The following is a 19,603-nucleotide window of genomic DNA, read 5'->3' as shown; positions in this document are numbered from 1 at the left end:
GAAAAGGACAGAAGAACACAAACACTAAATCCGTTTTTCAGTCAAAGTTATAAATCTCAGAGAAAGAGAGAAGAACGAAGCCAAATTGAACCGTAAGTCATACTAAACTACACTGACCAAAAATATAAATGCATCATGTAAAGTGTTGGTACCATGTTTTATCAGCTGAAATAAAAAATCCCTGAAATGTTCCATACGCACAAAAAGCTTATTTCTCTCAAATATTGTGCACAAATTTGTTTATATCCCTGTTAGTGAGCATTTGTCCTTTGCCAAGATAATCCATCCACCTGACAGGTGCTGAGTAATATTTATGTCGGTAATAAAGCTCTTTTGCATTAGGAAAGTATTCAGACCCTTTGAATTTTTCCACATTTTGTTACGTTACAGCCTTATTCTAAAACTGATTAAATTCTTTGTTTTTCCCCTCATCAATCTACACACAATACCCCATAATGACAAAGCAAAAGCAGGTTTTTAGAAGTGTTTGTGTAAAATTATATATTTTTTAATTATATCACATTTACATAAGTATTCAGACCCTTTACTCAGTACTTTGTTGAAGCACCTTTGGCAGTGATTACAGCCTCGAGGCTTCTTGGGTATGACGCCACAAGCGTGGCACACCTGTATATGGGGAGTTTCTCCCATTCTTCTCTGCAGATCCTCTCAAGCTCTGTCAGGTTGGATGGGGAGCGTTGCTGCACAGATATTTTCAGGTCTCTCCAGAGATGTTTCGATTTGATTCAAGTCCGGGCTCTGGCTGGGCCATTCAGGGACATTCAGAGACTTGTCCCGAAGCCACTCCTGTGTTGTCTTGGCTGTGTGCATAGGGTCATTGACCTGTTGGAAGGTGAACCTTCGCCCCAGTCTGAGGTCCTGAGCGCTCTGGAGCAGGTTTTCATCAAGGATCTCTTTGTTCTTTGCCCCGTTCGTCTTTGCCTCAATCCTGAGTACTCTTCCTGTCCCTGCCGCTGAAAAACATCACCATAGCATGATGCCTGCACGACCGTAGGGTTGGTGCCAGGTTTCCTCAAAACGTGACGCTTGGCATTCAGGTCAGAGAATCTTCAGATGCCTTTTGGCAAACTCCAAGCGGGCTGTCACGTGCCTTTTACTGAGGTGTGTCTTCCGTCTGGCCACTCTACCATAAAGGCCTGATTGGTGGAGTGCCTCAGAGATGGTTGTCCTTCTGGAAGGTTTTCCCATCTCCACAGAGGCACACTAGAGCTCTGTCAGAGTGACCATCGGGTTATTGGTCACTTCCATGACCAAGGCCCTGCTCCCCCGATTGCTCAGTTTGGCCGGGTGGCCAGTTCTAGGAAGAGTCTTGGTGCTTCCAAACTTCTTCCATTTAAGAATGATGGAGGCCACTGTGTTCTTGGGGACCTGCAATGCTGCAGAAATGTTTTGGTACCCTTCCCCAGATCTGTGCCTCGACACAATCCTGTCTCAGCTCTACGGACAATTCCTTCAACCTCATGGCTAGGTTTTTGCTCTGATATGCACTGTCAACTGTGGGACCTTATATAGACAGGTGTGTGCCAAACATGTCCAATCAATTGCATTTACCACAGTTGGTCTCCAATCAAGTTGTAAAAACATCTCAAGGATGATCAATGGAAACAGGATGCACCTGAGTTTAATTTTGAGTCTCACAGCAAAGGGTCTGAATACTTATGTAAATATGGTGTTTCCATTTTTTTTTACAATTTGCAAACTTTTCTTAACCTGTTTTCGCTTTGTGATAATGGGGTATTGTGTGTAGATTACTGAGGATTTTATTTTTTAAATATTTTTTTTAGAATAAGGCTGTAACTTAACAAAATGTGGAAAAAGTCTGGTCTGGAAAAGGGGTATGAATACTTTCCGAAGGCACTGTATATATACAGTACCTGTCAAAAGTTTGGACTCACCTACTCATTCAATATATATATATATATTTTTTTTTATTTTATATATTTTTTTTTTCACCCCAATTTCTTGGTATCCAATTGGTAGTAGTTACAGTCTTGTCTCATCGCTGCAACTCCCGTACGGCCTCGGGAGAGGAGAAGGTCGAGAGGCATGCGTCCTCCAAAACACAACCCAACCAAGCCTCACTGCTTCTTTACACAACGCACATCCAAACCAGAAGCCAGCCGCACCAATGTGTCGGAGGAAACACCGTACACCTGGCGACCGTGTCAGCGTGCACTGCACCCGGCCCGCCACAGGAGTCGCTAGTGCGCGATGAGACAAGGACATCCCTGCCGGCCAAACCCTCCCTAACCCGGACGACGCTGGGCCAATTGTGCGCCGCCCCATGGGCCTCCCGGGTCGCGGCCGGCTGCGACAGAGCCTGGACTCAAACCCAGAATCTCTAGTGGCACAGCTAGCACTGTGATGCAGTGCCTTAGACCACTGCACCACTCGGGAGGCCGGGTTTCTCTTTATTTTGACTATTTTCTACATTGTAGAATAATATTGAAGACATCAAAACAATGAAATAACACATGGAATCATGTAGTAACCAAAGAAAAGTGTGTATATTTTATATTTCAGATTCTTCAAAGTAGCCTAGGATAGGATAAAGTAATCCTTCTGACCCCCCCCCCCCCCCCCCCCCCCCCCCTTAAAAGATTTAGATGCACTATTGTAAAGTGGTTGTTCCACTGGATATCTTAAGGTGAATGCACCAATTTGTAAGTCGCTCTGGATAAGAGCGTCTGCTAAATGACTTAAATGTAATGTAAATGTAGCCACCCTTTCCCTTGATGACAGCTTTGCACACTCTTGGCATTCTCTCAACCAGCTTCATATGCTGAGCACTTGTTCGCTGCTTTTCCTTCATTCTGCGGTCCAACTCATCACAAACCATTCCGGCACAGCCTTTGTGATTGGCAGAAAGAATTCCCATAACAAAGGATCTATGTGATTTTTGAGAGCTATCCAATTCTCCATCAGTCTGGTGAGGGTGTATCTATGGGGTGGATAGATGGAGAACCTAAAGGGGATTTACAGGACAATTGGCAGAGTTATCCATCCCCTGTTTACACAGCCTTGTAGACAGCCATACTGGCAGCCATGATTCTTCACGCAAAGCGTACCGCTTGATGAAATAAGACAAATGCCTCGAGATCTAGATAACCAGGAGAAAAACGAATCTATGACCCAACTATTCTCCTCCCACTCACTATTTGGGTCAGGCCTGAAGCTTGCTCTAGCGAACTTGCAACATTGTATAAAATATTCTGGGCCCTCAGAGTTTCCTGCACCAGTGTGCTTGAGACAGACACAGCTGTAGGCTATTTGCACAAGGGATAAAATGCAGTGCTTGACTTGGGCAGGAGACTCACCGGAGCTGAGTACCGGAGCTAGGTACCGGAGCTGAGTACCGGAGCTGAGTACCGGCACCTCAAATGTTCTACTGCTTCAGCTCCTGTTCCTCTTATAAAATATTAGCTCAAAAGTATTGTGGAACTCCTGCACCTAAATATAAACAGTACCAGCACCCAAAATGAGTACCGGAACATATTTCCAGTGGTGGGAAAAGTACCTAATTGTCATATTTAGTAAAAGTAAAGATATCTTAATAGAAAATGACTCAAGTAAAAGTGAAAGGCACCCAGTAAAATACTACTTGAGTAAAAGTCACTCACACACACACACACACACACACACACACACACACACACACACACACACACACACACACACACACACACACACACACACACACACATAGACAGACACACACACACCGACACATACACACACATATAGACACATACACACACACATAGACACACACACACACACACACACACACACATATAGACACACACACATATAGACACACGCGCACACACACACACACATAGACACACACACACACACACCCTGTAGCTGCTGTAAAATGACTGGCCTCACCGGGGGTGGTAACAGCAGCCTCCCTGGCCGTGGATGGTAACTGCTTATCTGGCTGAAGAGAGGACATATGACTTGTTATTGTGCAGTTTCTAGGTCAATATTGTTCAAATTTAGCCAATTTAAGAAATATAATTAAAGAAGAGGTTGAACAATCATCAATTTGTCTGTTCAATTGTTTTCAATTGACATAGAATTCGGACACTAAATCCTGTTTAGATTTCTGTCATTAGATGATTAGGAAAAGCTTTTCTACTGTATCTGCCCCACTGTCCAACAGCATGTCTCTGTTTGAAGGTCAGGGCATCATATGTATTAGAGGAGTTGTGTATGCAGTATATCTGTCCACATTCCTGTGCTGTTTTGAAATCCTCCCTATTGTACAGTGTGTTCTCTGGCAGTAAGTTAAAGGCCAGACTGATTCCAGCAGTTTGTTTGGGTTCATGAAAATGAGATGCTTGCTGAACTGGAAAAGGGACATTGTATCTAAGTTGGTTGGACTGTTAGCTGGGCTGTTAGCTGGGCTGTTAGCTGGGCTGTTAGCTGGGATGTTAGCTGGGATGTTAGCTGGGATGTAGGGTTAGATAGTTAGCTGGGCTGTTAGCTGGGCTGTTAGCTCGGCAGTTAGCTGGGCTGTTGGCTGGGCTGTTGGCTGGGCTGTTGGCTGGGCTGTTGGCTGGGCTGTTGGCTGGGCAGTTAGCTGGGCAGTTAGCTGGGCTGTTGGCTGGGCTGTTAGTTGGGCTGTTAGCTGGGCAGTTAGCTGGGCAGTTAGCTGGGCTGTTGGCTGGGCTGTTGGCTGGGCTGTTGGCTGGGCTGTTGGCTGGGCTGTTGGCTGGGCTGTTGGCTGGGATGTAGGGTTAGATAGTTAGCTGGGCTGTTAGCTGGGATGTAGGGTTAGATTGTTAGCTGGGCAGTTAGCTGGGCAGTTAGCTGGGCAGTTAGCTGGGCAGTTAGCTGGGCAGTTAGCTGGGCTGTTAGCTGGGATGTTAGCTGGGATGTAGGGTTAGATAGTTAGCTGGCTGTTAGCTGGGCTGTTAGCTGGGCAGTTAGCTGGGCTGTTAGCTGGGCTGTTAGCTGGGCTGTTAGCTGGGATGTTAGCTGGGCTGTTAGCTGGGCTGTTAGTTGGGCTGTTAGCTGGGATGTTAGCTGGGATGTTAGCTGGGCTGTTAGCTGGGATGTTAGCTGTGATGTAGGGTTAGATAGTTAGCTGGGCTGTTAGCTGGGCTGTTATGGGTTCATGAAAAATGAGATGCTTGCTAAACTGGAATAGGGCCATCATATCTAAGTTGGTTGGGCTGTTAGCTGTGCTGTTAGATGTGATGTAGTGCTAGATTGTTAGCTGGGCTATTAGCTGGGCTGTTAGCTAGACTGTTATGGTTCATGAAAAATGAGATGCTTGCTAAACTGGAATAGGGCCATCATATCTAAGTTGGTTGGGCTGTTAGCTGTGCTCTTGGCATACACACACATACACATGCACACACACACATACACATGCACATATAGACACACACCTCCCCAACAAACAGGCATTGAATTAACTAGGTTCCACATCCAGTTCTGTCACATTCTCCTATCTCTGTCACCTTGTACTATCTCTGTCACCTTGGACCAGTTCAGTCACATTGGACCAGTTCAGTCACATTGGACCAGTTCAGTCACCTTGGACCAGTTCAGTCACCTTGGACCAGTTCAGTCACCTTGGACCAGTTCAGTCACCTTGGAGTAGCTCTGTCACCTTGGACTATCTCTGTCACCTTGGACTATCTCTGTCACCTTGGACTAGCTCTGTCACCTTGGACTAGCTCTGTCACCTTGGACTAGCTCAGTCACCTTGGACTAGCTCTGTCACCTTGTACTATCTCTGTCACCTTGTACTATCTCTGTCACCTTGTACTAGGTCTGTAACATTGTACTATCTCTGCCACCTTGGACTAGCTCTGTCACCTTGGACCAGTTCAGTCACCTTGGACCAGTTCAGTCACATTGGACCAGTTCAGTCACCTTGGACCAGTTCAGTCACCTTGGACCAGTTCAGTTACCTTGGACCAGTTCAGTCACCTTGGACCAGTTCAGTCACCTTGGACCAGTTCAGTCACATTGGACCAGTTCAGTCACATTGGACCAGTTCAGTCACCTTGGACCAGTTCAGTCACCTTGGACCAGTTCAGTCACCTTGGACCAGCTCTGTCACCTTGGACTAGCTCTGTCACCTTGGACTAGCTCTGTCACCTTGGACCAGTTCTGTCACCTTGGACCAGTTCTGTCACCTTGGACCAGCTCTGTCACCTTGGACCAGTTCAGTCACCTTGGACTAGCTCTGTCACCTTGCACCAGTTCAGTCACCTTGGACTAGCTCTGTCACCTTGGACCAGTACAGTCACCTTGGACCAGTTCAGTCACATTGGACCAGTTCAGTCACCTTGGACTAGCTCTGTCACCTTGAACCAGTTCAGTCACCTTGGACTAGCTCTGTCACCTTGGACTAGCTCTGTCACCTCGGACCAGTTCTGTCACCTCGGACCAGTTCAGTCACCTCGGACCAGTTCAGTCACCTCGGACCAGTTCAGTCACCTTGGACTAGCTCTGTCACCTTGGACTAGCTCTGTCACCTTGGACCAGCTCTGTCACCTTGGACCAGTTCAGTCACCTTGGACTAGCTCTGTCACCTTGCACCAGTTCAGTCACCTTGGACTAGCTCTGTCACCTTGGACCAGTTCAGTCACCTTGGACCAGTTCAGTCACCTTGGACCAGTTCAGTCACCTTGGACCAGTTCAGTCACCTTGGACCAGTTCAGTCACCTTGGACCAGTTCTGTCACCTTGGACCAGTACAGTCACCTTGGACCAGTACAGTCACCTTGAACCAGTACAGTCACCTTGGAGTAGCTCTGTCACCTTGGAGTAGCTCTGTCACCTTGGAGTAGCTCCGTCACCTTGGACTAGCTCTGTCACCTTGGACCAGTTCTGTCACCTTGTACAATCTCTGTCACCTTGGACCAGTTCTGTCACCTTGCACCAGTCACCTTCGACCTGCTCAGGAACCAGCTTCACACAGACACATCCCATGTGATGTAAAGTTGACTCTCTGTCTGTGGTGTTTATTAATAGGCAGTATGGATTGCAGGGTAATCAATGCTCTACAGTAGCTGCAGGCTGCACGCGTGTCACATCCATTGACTCATGGATGAATATTCATGTCATGCAGTTTGATTGAAACAGACAGCAGGGATGGGACATCATTTAGGGCTGAGAGGGATGACGCTTCTCATGGCAACCAGCCAGCCAGTCCTGCACCTCTCTGGGGGGGGGGGGGGGGGGGGGGGGGGGACGAGAGGTCAGAGGTGAGAGAGAGATGGAGGGAGTGAGACTGACTTTGAGCGTGAGAGATGGAGGGAGAGGTGAGAGTGAAAGAGGCCGAGAAAATGGTGAGAGAGGAAATGCAGTGTTAGGGAGAGAGAGAAGATGAGACAGTGATATGGACAGTAGAGATAGCAAGAAATAATGAAAACGAGGGAGGAAGAGCATAACGAGAGGAGTGAACTCAGGGTAGTCAGGTACCTCTGCTCTGTTTGTCCCCAGTGTTCATCTGCAGCCGAGACTCATGGGAGAGGGGGTTGGTGTGGGACTGCCTCAAGGGCCAAACACACAGGGGCCCGCTCTGACATTGTCGGTCTGCATCACTCACACATGACCACACACACACTCTCACTCTCTCACTCTCTCACTCTCTCACTCTCTCACTCACACACACACACACACACACACACACACACACACACACACACACACATACCATACATACATACATACATACATACATACATACATACATACATACATACATACATGCATGCATGCATGCATGCATACATACATACATACATACATACATACATACATACATACATACATACATACATACATACATACATACATACACGCACACTGAGCTGCTCGGTAGAGTAAACATAAACTGGGATAATCTCTTCTGAATATTTGCACTGCTCAATCTCTCCCTCTCCATTTATCCCCCTCTCTCTCTCTCGCTCTCTTTCCCTCTCTATCCCGCTCACTCTCTCTATCCCTCTCTCTCAATGTATCTCTCCGTCTGTCACGGACTGTCTGTCTGTCTGTCTGTCTGTCTGCAGCAGGCAGGCAGATAGTACTAAAGTAATTTACTGTGGGTTACACTGCCCCTAAGAGGACAAGACTGGCACTGCATTATCATAAGGGATTGGTTCTATATATATATATATATATATTTTTTTTTTCACCTTTATTTAACCAGGTAGGCCAGTTGAGAACAAGTTCTCATTTACAACTGTGACCTGGCCAAGATAAAGAAAAGCAGTGTGGCACAAACAACAACACAGAGTTACACATGGAATAAATAAACGAAAGTCAATAACACAATAGAAATGTCTATGTACAGTGTGTGCAAATGAAGTAAGATTAGGGAGGTAAGGCAATAAATAGGCCATAGTGGCGAAATAATTACAATTGAGCAAATAAACACTGGAGAGATAGATGTGCAGAAGATGAATGTGCAAGTAGACATACTGGGGTGCAAAGGAGCAAAAAATATATATATAAATAACAGTATGGGGATGGGATATTTACAGATGGGCTATGTACAGGAGCAATGATCTGTAAGCTGCTCTGATAGCTGATGCTTAAAGTTATTGATGGAGATATAAGTCTCCAGCTTCAGTGATTTTTGCAATTCGTTCCAGTCATTGGCTGCAGAGAACTGGAAGGAAAGGCGGCCAAAGGAGGAATTGGCTTTGGGGGTGACCAGTGAAATATACCTGCTGGAGTTCGTGCTACAGGTGGGTGCTGCTATGATGACCAGCGAGCTGAGATAAGGGGAGACTTTACCTAGCAGGGTCTTGTAGATGACCTGGAGCCAGTGGGTTTGGCGACGAGTATGAAGCGAGGGCCAGCCAACGAGAGCATGAAGGTCGCAGTGGTGGGTAGTATATAGGGCTTTGGTGACGAAACGGATGGCACTGTGATAGACTGCATCCAATTTGCTGAGTAGAGTGTTGGAGGCTATTTTGTAAATGACATCGCCAAAGTCAAGGATCGGTAGGATGGTTAGTTTAACGAGGGTATGTTTGGCTGCATCAGTGAAGGATGCTTTGTTGCGATATAGGAAGCCGATTCTAGATTTAATTTTGGATTGTAGATGCTTAATGTGAGTCTGGAAGGAGAGTTTACAGTCTAACCAGACAGCTAGGTATTTGTAGTCCACATATTCTAAGTCAGAACCATCCAGAGTAGTGATGCTGGATGGGCGGCCAGGTGTGGGCAGCGATCGGTTGAAGAGCATGCATTTAGTTTAACTTTCATTAAAGAGCAGTTGGAGGCCACAGAAGGAGAGTTGTATGGCATTGAAGCTCATCTGGAGGTTAGTTAACACAGTGTCCAAAGAAGGGCCAGATGTATACAGAAGGATGTTGTCTGCGTAGAGATGGATCACAGAATCACTAGCCGCAAGAGCGACATCACTGATGTATACAGAGGAAAGAGTCGGCCCGAGAATTTATCCCTGTGGCACCCCCATAGAGACTGCCAGAGGTCCGGACAACAGGCCCTCCGATTTGATACACTGAACTCTGTCTTAGAAGTAGTTGGTGAACCAGACAAGCCAGTCATTTGAGGAACCAAGGCTGTTGAGTCTGCCGATATGAATGCTATGATTGACAGAGTTGAAAGCCTTGGCCAGGTCGATAAATATGGCTGCACTGTTTTGTATTTTGTCGATGGCGGTTATGATATCGTTTAGGACCTTGAGCGTGGCTGAGGTGCACCCATGACCAGCTCAGAAACCAGATTGCATAGCGGAGAAGGTATGGTGGGATTCTAAATGGTTGGTGGTCTGTTTGTTAACTTGGCTTTCGAAGACCTTAGAAAGGCAGGGTAGGATGGATATAGGTCTGTAACAGCGTGGGTCTAGAGTGTCTCCCCCTTTGAAGAGGGGGATGACCGCGGCAGCTTTCCAATCTTTGGGGATCTCAGACGATACGATAGAGAGGTTGAACAGACTGGTAACTGGGGTTGCAACAATTTCGGCAGATCTTTTTAGAAAGAGAGGGTCCAGATTGTCTAGCCCAGCTGATTTTTAGGGATCCAGATTTTGCATCTCTTTCATAACATCAGCTATCTGGATTTGGGTGAAGGAGAAATGGGGAAGGATTGGGCAAGTTGCTGTGGGGGGGTGCAGGGCCGTTGACCGGGGTAGGGGTAGCCAGGTGGAAAGCATGGCCAGCCGTAGAAAAATGCTCATTGAAATTATTGATTATCGTAGATTTATCGGTAGTGACAGTGTTTCCTAGCCTCAGTGCAGTGGGCCGCTGGGAGGAGGTGCTCTTATTCTCCATGGACTTTACAGTGTCCCAGAACTTTTTTGAGTTTGTGCTACAGGATGCAAATTTCTGTTTGAAAAAGCTAGCCTTTGCTTTCCTAACTGCCTGTGTATATTGGTTCCTAACTTCCCTGAAAAGTTGCATATCGCAGGGGTTATTCGGTGCTAATGCAGTATGCCACAGGATGTTTTTGTGCTGGTCAAGGGCAGTCAAGTCTGGAGTGAACCAAGGGCTATATCTGTTCCTGGTTAAAAAAAAATTGAATGGGGCATGCTTATTTAAGATGGTGAGGAAAGCACTTTTAAAGAATAACCAGGCATCCTCCACAGACGGAATGAGGTCAATATCTTTCCAGGATACCTGGGCCAGATCGCTTAGAAAGACCTGCTCGCTCAAGTGTTTTAGGGAGCATTTGACTGAAATATATAAATATATAATACGTATATGTAAATGATTGAAATGTAATGTCATTCATTTGTTGTGAAAACACATATTACAGCATCTGGATGTAAATTACGATCATAAAAAGGTAGTCTACTGTTTCATCAATAGTGTTTTAATATGGACTATGTGTGTGTTCTGCCACAGTGTATGTGTGGCACTGTGTGAGTTCCAGGGGTTCCCATTTGGGCTCAGAGAATAAAGGAAGATTCATTTTACACACGATTAAATGAGGTGAATGCACCAATTTGTAAGTCGCTCTGGATAAGAGCGTCTGCTAAATGACTTAAATGTAAATTAAACAGATCCTCTATACACCATCCAACCTCTAGAGGGTTGTAGATGATTCTTCATTCTTAAAGACTGCTGAAGTGGTGAAAAGGTAGTCAGTAGAATATATAGTACTAATAGAATGTAGTCCTAAAATACTGCTACAGCTCTTAGGGTTGAATATGTGCATTTTTAATGGCAGAGTGATGCGCCCAAATCCCTTTCTCCTGATCGCCTGAGGGGGTCTGAACGCTCTGTGTTCTCTCATTAAGCCTGGCTCCCTGTCTCCACGGTGATGTGTCACCATGGAGACTCGCCGTGGCAACAGCTGTTTGAAGAGCAGGGATGTATTGATGAGATTGGACAGATAGACAGGAGAATATTTATAGCTGCAGGGCAGGTACGTACAGTCAGGGAGAGAACTGTGATGATGCCACTCGGAGGGCAAAGAGTGTGTTTACATGCACACCAATATATTCGGGATACTCAATTATTCCGTTTTGAATATCATGGGTGTTGTGTAATGATGTGAAAGGTAGCCTACTTCAAAAAGTAGGCTACCTGAGCAATTCAATCCACCATAATAATTCCATAATCATTTAGACTACTATAATACATGTACTATAATTCACTACTGGTTACTTGCCCCTAATCTAGACAAGTTTCTGCTTATAATTTCCTACATTTGTTATGCCCTATTATTATTTCTGACATTTGGGAGGCCACTGTTTGTCAGTTATAGTTAGATACATGCAGCTCCTCTTCTGTCATAACGTGTTGCCCCAGAAGACTAAATAAAGTAGTGCTCACCAGAATAATGTTTTACATTGATATAATTAATGCATTAGTAATCTATTTAACATTGCTAAAGTTGTCTGTTTCATTTAGGGACGGGGGACGGGGGGGATGCAAGAACTCCAAAACAGTGGAAATATTGTTCCTGTTTGACATGTCCAAATGTCATCAGTTTGACCCGCTTTAAGGAAATGAAAAGCTGAGAAAACGATGAATCACGTTTCTGATAAGACTTCAGTTCATTTTGAGTGCATATTTGATGTGGTTGAAGTACTGTATGCCAGTGTTAAAGACAACACATCACACATCACATTCACGTTTTCTCAAGAGTGTTTACAAGTTGTCTGAAAGAAAGAAATCATATTTCTCCACTCCTGTTCCCGAGACAAAATAAAAATGTGTTGTACCATTTTACTGCAAGAAATGTATAATTGTGCAGGAGTTCATATTATATTATACATGTGAGAGGTTATTGTCCAGATTTCAGTTACTATTCAATTTAACCCACGTAAAATTAAACAAGGAATTTGACTTATTAATGGATACAGGGGATCGTCACGAGCGGAAAATCAACATTTGTATGTAAACCGCTTATCCTGAATGAGATCTTAAGCGGGATATGAGCTACCATCCGGTGTGGATGTAAAAGTGGTCACTGACATGCAGCCACTGGGGCTTTTCTTCCCTCTCTCTTTTAATGTCACTGTGTCTCAGTGAGAGGTCTTTGAGGCTCAACTAGGCCGTGAGTTATGAATCATGATGATTCAGATCACCACAACTGGGTTGGACCTCAGCTGCAGCTCAGACCTCTTCTTTGTGTGATAACCATTTTTGGAGTTTTGTGGACTGTTTTGTTGTATTTGCAGAAAAGTAGGATATGTGTTCTGATTTAATGTGCTAAAATGCTCATCTGAAGAGGGATGAGACAGAGGTTTTATTTTGTTTTCTCTCTCTGTCCCTGTCTCTCTCTGTCTCTGTGTCTCTCTCTCTCTGTCTCTCTCTCTCGGTCTCTCTCTCCCTCCCCCTCAGCGGTGATAGTACCAGACGGGGGTGGAGAGAAGAGCGGTCTGGTGCTGGGTGATGATCTAGGCAGTGACGAGGACCTGTATGAAGAGTTCCGCAGCTCCAGACATCACTTTGGACACCCAGGGGGAGGTGGGGAACAACTGGCCATAAATGAGGTAGCCTTTTGTTTTGTCTGTCCGTCTCTCTGTCTCTCTCTAGGGTTAAGTAGAATATGATTTTGAGTTTTGATTCAATCCGTAGCTCCCTAACCTGCTGTGTTTATGAATGATCTCCCTACGACCTCCCAGTGCATTGTGGGTACACATCAGCTCCTGAGAGACATGGCCGCCCTGGCCCAGCTCTGATTTGTCAGGTGCTCCATCCAAGCCCCGCCCCTATCCCGGTTGTCACTCAGAATTAGCGTGACGGATTAGGACCCACCTGGTGAAACAATTACCTCCGCTTTAACTAGTGTTTAGAGGCTCCACAGGGCTTCATGGGAGACAAGGGCAGTAACGGTTTAAATTGACTCCTTGAGGGACAAAACTGAATTGATTTATTGTTGTGGCTTAACTGCTGTGAATTCCTCCATGCCTTTCTACTGGAGCAGAATACTAAATAACCTGTTAGATGGAATAGACACGCTCAAACACACGCTCACACACACGCTCACACACACGCTCACACACACACACACACACACACACACACACACACACACACTCAGATGAGCGAGGCAGAGAGGATAAGGAGAGGCGAAGAGAGGGAGGAAGAGAGAGGATAGAGAGGAGAGGGAGAGAAGAGGAGGAGAGAGGAGAGGGAGAGAAGAGGCAGAGAGAGGCAGAGAGAGAGAAGAGGCAGAGAGAGAGAAGAGGCAGAGAGAGAGAAGAGGCAGAGAGAGAGAAGAGGCAGAGAGAGAGAAGAGGCAGAGAGAGAGAAGAGGCAGAGAGAGAGAAGAGGCAGAGAGAGAGAAGAGGCAGAGAGAGAGAAGAGGCAGAGAGAGAGAGAAGAGGCAGAGAGAGAGAGAAGAGGCAGAGAGAGAGAGAAGAGGCAGAGAGAGAGAGAAGAGGCAGAGAGAGAGAGAAGAGGCAGAGAGAGAGAGAAGAGGCAGAGAGAGAGAGAAGAGGCAGAGAGAGAGAGAAGAGGCAGAGAGAGAGAGAAGAGGCAGAGAGAGAGAGAAGAGGCAGAGAGAGAGTGAAGAGGCAGAGAGAGAGTGAAGAGGCAGAGAGAGAGTGAAGAGGCAGAGAGAGAGTGAAGAGGCAGAGAGAGAGAGAAGAGGCAGAGAGAGAGAGAAGAGGCAGAGAGAGAGAGAAGAGGCAGAGAGAGAGAGAAGAGGCAGAGAGAGAGAGAAGAGGCAGAGAGAGAGAGAAGAGGCAGAGAGAGAGAGAAGAGGCAGAGAGAGAGAGAAGAGGCAGAGAGAGAGAGAAGAGGCAGAGAGAGAGAGAAGAGGCAGAGAGAGAGAGAAGAGGCAGAGAGAGAGAGAAGAGGCAGAGAGAGAGAGAAGAGGCAGAGAGAGAGAGAGAAGAGGCAGAGAGAGAGAGAGAAGAGGCAGAGAGAGAGAGAAGAGGCAGAGAGAGAGAGAAGAGGCAGAGAGAGAGAGAAGAGGCAGAGAGAGAGAGAAGAGGCAGAGAGAGAGAGAAGAGGCAGAGAGAGAGAGAAGAGGCAGAGAGAAGAGGCAGAGAGAAGAGGCAGAGAGAAGAGGCAGAGAGAAGAGGCAGAGAGAAGAGGCAGAGAGAAGAGGCAGAGAGAAGAGGCAGAGAGAAGAGGCAGAGAGAAGAGGCAGAGAGAAGAGGCAGAGAGGGAGGCAGAGAGGAGAGGGAGGATAGAGAGGAGAGGGAGGATAGAGAGGAGAGGGAGGATAGAGAGGAGAGGGGGGATAGAGAGGAGAGGGGGGATAGAGAGGAGAGGGGGGATAGAGAGGAGAGGGAGGATAGAGAGGAGAGGGAGGATAGAGAGGAGAGGGAGGATAGAGAGGAGAGGGAGGATAGAGAGGAGAGGGAGGATAGAGAGGAGAGGGAGGATAGAGAGGAGAGGGAGGATAGAGAGGAGAGGGAGGATAGAGAGGAGAGGGAGGATAGAGAGGAGAGGGAGGATAGAGAGGAGAGGGAGGATAGAGAGGAGAGGGAGGATAGAGAGGAGAGGGAGGATAGAGAGGAGAGGGAGGATAGAGAGGAGAGGGAGGATAGAGAGAGGATTGAGAAGAGAGCGGGAGAGAGAAGAGATACAGTACATTCTGGAAAGTATTCAGACCCCTTGACTTTTTCCACATTTTGTTACGTTACAGCCTTATTCAAATAAAATTGTAATCGTTTTATCCTCATAAATCTACACAATACTCCATAATGACAAAGCAAAAGCAGATTTATAGAAATTGTTCTAAAAAACTTAAATATCACATTCAGACCTTTTACTCAGTACTTTGTTGAGGCACGTTTGGCAGCGATTACAGCCTGGAGTCTTCTTGGCTATGATGCTACAAGCTTGGCACACCTGTATTTGGGGAGTTTCTCCCATTATTCTCTGTAGATCCTCTCAAGCCCTGTCAGGTTGGATGGGGAGCGTAACTGCACAGCTATTTTCAGGTCTCTCCAGAGATGTTCGATCGTGTTCAAGTCTGGGTTCTGGCGGGCCACTCAAGGACATTCAGAGACTTGTCCCGAAGTCACTCCTGCGTTGTCTTGGCCGTGTGAACCTTCGCCCCAGTATGAGGTTCTGAGTGCTCTGGAGCAGGTTTTCATCAAGGATCTCTCTGTACTTTGCTCCGTTCATCGTTCCCTCGACCCTGAGTAGTCTCACTGTCTCTGAAAAACATCCCACAGCATAATGCTGCCACCACCATGCTTCACCGTAGGGATGGTGCCCGGTTTCCTCCAGATGTGACGCTTGGCATTCAGGCCAAAGAGTTCAATCTTGGTTTCATCAGACCAGAGAAGCTTGTTTCTCATGGCCTGAGAGTCCTTTAGATACCTTTTGGCAAACTCCAGGCGGCCTGTCATGTGCCTTTTACTGAGAAGTGTATTCCGTCTGGGCACTCTACCATAAAGGCCTGATTGGTGGTGGGCTGCGGAGATGGTTGTCTTTCTGGAAGGTTCTCACATCTCCACAGAGGAACCCTGGAGCTCTGTCAGAGTGCCCATCGGGTTCTTGGTCACATCCCTGACCAAGGCCCTTCTCCCCCAATTGCTCAGTTTGGCCAGGCAGCCAGCTCTAGGAAGAGTCTTGGTGGTTCCAAACTTCTTCCATTTAAGAATGCTGGAAGCCAATGTGTTCTTGGAGATTTTTTGGTACCCTTCCCCAGATCTGTGCCTCAACACAATCCTGTTTCCGAGCTCTACGGACAATTCCTTCAACCTCATGGCTTGGTTTTTGTTCTGACATGCAATTTCAACTGTGGGACCGTATATAGACAGGTGTGTGCCTTTCCAGATCATGTCCAATCAATTGATTTTACCACAGGTGGTTGTAGAAACCTCTCAAGGATGATCAATGGAAAAAGGATGCTCCTGAGCTCAATTTCGGAGTCTCATAGCAAATGGTCTGAACACTTATGTAAATACAGTATTTCTGTTATTTATCTTTAATAAAAACAACAACAAAAAAAAAGGTTTTGCTTTGCCATTACAGGGTATTGTGTGTAGGTTGGTTAAAAAAATAAAAATGCACCTTTATTTAACTAGGCAAGTCAGTTGAGAACAAGTTCTTATTTACAATGTCGGCAATTCACCGGCCAAACTCGGACGACGCTGGGCCATTTGTGCGCCGCCCTATGGGACTCCCAAACACGGCCGGTTGTGATACAGTCTGGATTCGAACCAGGTGGTCTGTAGTGACGTCTCTAGCACTGAGATGCACTGCCTTAGACCGCTGGTGCCACTTGGAAGCCCCAAGTGGTGAGAAAAAAAACATATATTTAAGTGGCCACTTTAAGTGGCCACTTTAAGGCTGTAACGTAACAAAATGTGGGAAAAGTCCAGGGGTCTTTCCGAATGCACTGTATGAGAGAGAGAGGCTGTAAACACAGGATTGTTATTGCCTTGTTGCCATAGTTACCATAGATGCATGACACCATACAGTACATAGAACAGCTAGAACAACTAAGGATGAAGACCGTGGTGTAAAGTACTTTTAAGTAAAAAATACTTTAAAGTACTACTTAAGTAGATTTCTGGGGGTATCTGTATTTGACTTTACTATTTTTATATTTTTGTTACATTTTTACTTTTACTCCACTACATTCCTAAATAAAATAATGTTATTTTTACTCCATATGTCCCTTACAAAAATGTACCATGGTAATACAATGAAAAAAATATCATGTTTTTTGTTCACCACCATAGCAGGAAAATACAATGGTATTTGCATTAGCACCATGGTATTTTCTTTCCATGGTAATGACCCCAAAAATTTACCATGGTAGTACAATAAAAATGGTTTTGTACTAACAGCTGTTAGGGTTGCGAAAGTTCAACTGAGATAGGAACAATAGTACACCTGAACTTGGTTAAAATAATTGTTTAATTCAAAAGTTAATAAATGGCAAATACAATTTCCGTATATACGGGTTCAATGTTTCATCACGCAGGATAAGACAGAGAACTGATTTGTTTCTGACAAAAATATTATATTATACTCGTGACAGAGGTTAGTTCCCACTTCCGAGCCGGCCTGTCAGAGTAGAGACTGGGCGTGGTTTAGACTCACCCAGCCTATCGTTGATGTTGGCGCCTTAAGCCAGTCCTGGCCCCTTAGCGCATGTGATGTCCTGACGCTGTTGCTGTGTAGATTACGCTCCTTCACCCCAAAGACTGGGGTCAGACAGTTTTATAACATTGTCTGAGATATCTGCACCTGTATACAATGGCCACTGTTCGCGCTCAAGGCTAACCACAGCTTCCCAGCTTCTTATCTGAGCTAACTGTTACTTCCAGCACACACACACAGACACCCAGGCGCCCAGGCCAACAGGTTATCAATATCCAGTCACGTTTGTTATAGTATTCAATCACATATAATACAGTTGCTAATCATGTTTGTTATAGTATTGGGTTATAGTGCATAACTCAGAACCTCACATATGTTTTTCGTGTGTATAGTTTATCTGTTATTGTCTGGTCAGCAGTCTCCTGATTCACCCCCCTCCTGTGTCTCTCTAAGATTAGCACAGTCTCGGCCACATAGTACAGCGCCCACACTACTGATACATTTGTTGCATACACACACATATTTCATACACACACACATTTCAGACTGCTTGTTCATGGTTAGGCCCTGAGCACTGGTAAAAGTGAGAACAATGGAAAATGCAGGTTCACAAGAGTCAGCAATTCAAACTTTAATGCATAAGTAGCCCTACTAGCTTATAGTTAGTTAAGCATGTCAAAAAACCTTATAAAAAGCCCACACAGCATATAGTGAAACATGAAAGCATGGCAGTTGTTTACAATATATTATTATGGTCTGTGTCCCACCGTTTTTCAGGTAAAGTGACCAAAAACGTAGTAATTTATGGTACTCACGTAATGCAACATTGACTACTAACTCTGCAATGGAAAAGCATAGGCCTAGTACCCTCTTGAACCCCTTAAAACTCATAGTGAAAAGCCACAACACACATGGTCTAGTCGTGTAGTGTACCCTCTTAAACCTTGGAATCTGGTGAGAAGAATGAATGCAGTCTAAAACCTTGAAGATTTTAAATAGTTAGTTTATCTGGTGCTTCTTTCTTAAAGTAAATAAAGTTTTCAGTTGGCGCTCTCATTCAACAGACGTGGTTATTCTTATACCATTCTAAATAGCCAACATGCTAAAAAACTATTTGTAAAAAGGTATTAATTACGGTATCATCTTATCTCATAGATACATTTTGATCATGTAATTCTCAACAAATCCCTAAAAACTCAAGTTACAATGTTTCCCTTTGTTTACACTCTGTATGAATGTTCCTTGGTCCTGTCGCCATGACTACGACAGGCTAGCTTGACTGGAGCTTTCTTTAGCTGCCGTTAGCTTCTATGCTAACAGGCTTTTATAAATTAATTAAATTATCAGAACATCATCAAAAATGACAAATATTATATCATACATTCCGCTTAACTTGATGTTTCATATCCTATGCTTTATAACTTGCTCACAGTGATGATAATATTTCATTTATCTGGTGTCTCTCTCTTCAGTTGGCTCTCTCGTTCAACCGACTCACTGTCTAGGCAGGTTACCACGAGAGTGAGAGCGCATGAGGCAACCACTAGACCTTGTGGCTCCCTCTGCTGGCCGAAAAAAGCGCAACACCCCTTGACTATAAATACTGTAAAATATGACAAAATGCCAAAGATTAGGCGACCATATACACTACATGGTTAAAGTATGTGGACATGTAGCTCGTCGAACATCTCATTCCAAAATCATGAGTATTAATATGGAGTTGGTCCATCTTTGCTGCTAAATAGCCTCCACTCTTCTGGGAAGGCTTTCCACTAGATGTTGGAACATTGCTGCGGGGACTTGCTTCTATTCAGCCACAAGAGCATTAGTGAGGCCTGGCTCGCAGTCGGCGTTCCAATTCATCCCAAAGATGTTTGGTGGGGTTGAGGTCAAGGCTCTGTGCAGGCGAGTCAAGTTCTTCCACACCGATCTAGACACACCATTTCTGTATAGACCTCGCTTTGTGCACAGGGCCATTGTCATGCTGAAACAGGAAAGGGCCTTCCCCAAACTGTTGCCACAAAGTTGGAAGCACAGAATCATCTAGAATGTAATTGTATGCTGTGCGTTAAGATTTCCCTTCACTGAAACTGAGTCCAAACCCGAAGAATG

General features: G+C 45.3%; 1 protein-coding gene across 3 annotated transcripts in view; it reads left to right on the top strand.

Moving 5' to 3' along the window:
• Nucleotides 1-19,603, top strand: part of LOC129858961 (rho guanine nucleotide exchange factor 4-like) — a 166,029-nt gene that overhangs the window by 125,271 nt on the left and 21,155 nt on the right. For all 3 annotated transcript variants that reach the window (XM_055928218.1, XM_055928219.1, XM_055928221.1), the window contains one exon: nucleotides 12,815-12,966. In XM_055928218.1, coding sequence (XP_055784193.1) covers nucleotides 12,815-12,966 — 152 coding nt within the window. The remainder of the gene's footprint in view (nucleotides 1-12,814; nucleotides 12,967-19,603) is intronic.

Source organism: Salvelinus fontinalis, chromosome 7 (assembly GCF_029448725.1).
Source record: "Salvelinus fontinalis isolate EN_2023a chromosome 7, ASM2944872v1, whole genome shotgun sequence".
In the NCBI taxonomy this organism is placed as follows: domain Eukaryota; kingdom Metazoa; phylum Chordata; class Actinopteri; order Salmoniformes; family Salmonidae; genus Salvelinus; species Salvelinus fontinalis.
Note: the sequence above shows the minus strand (reverse complement) of the source record. Positions and strands in the feature narration are given on the sequence as shown.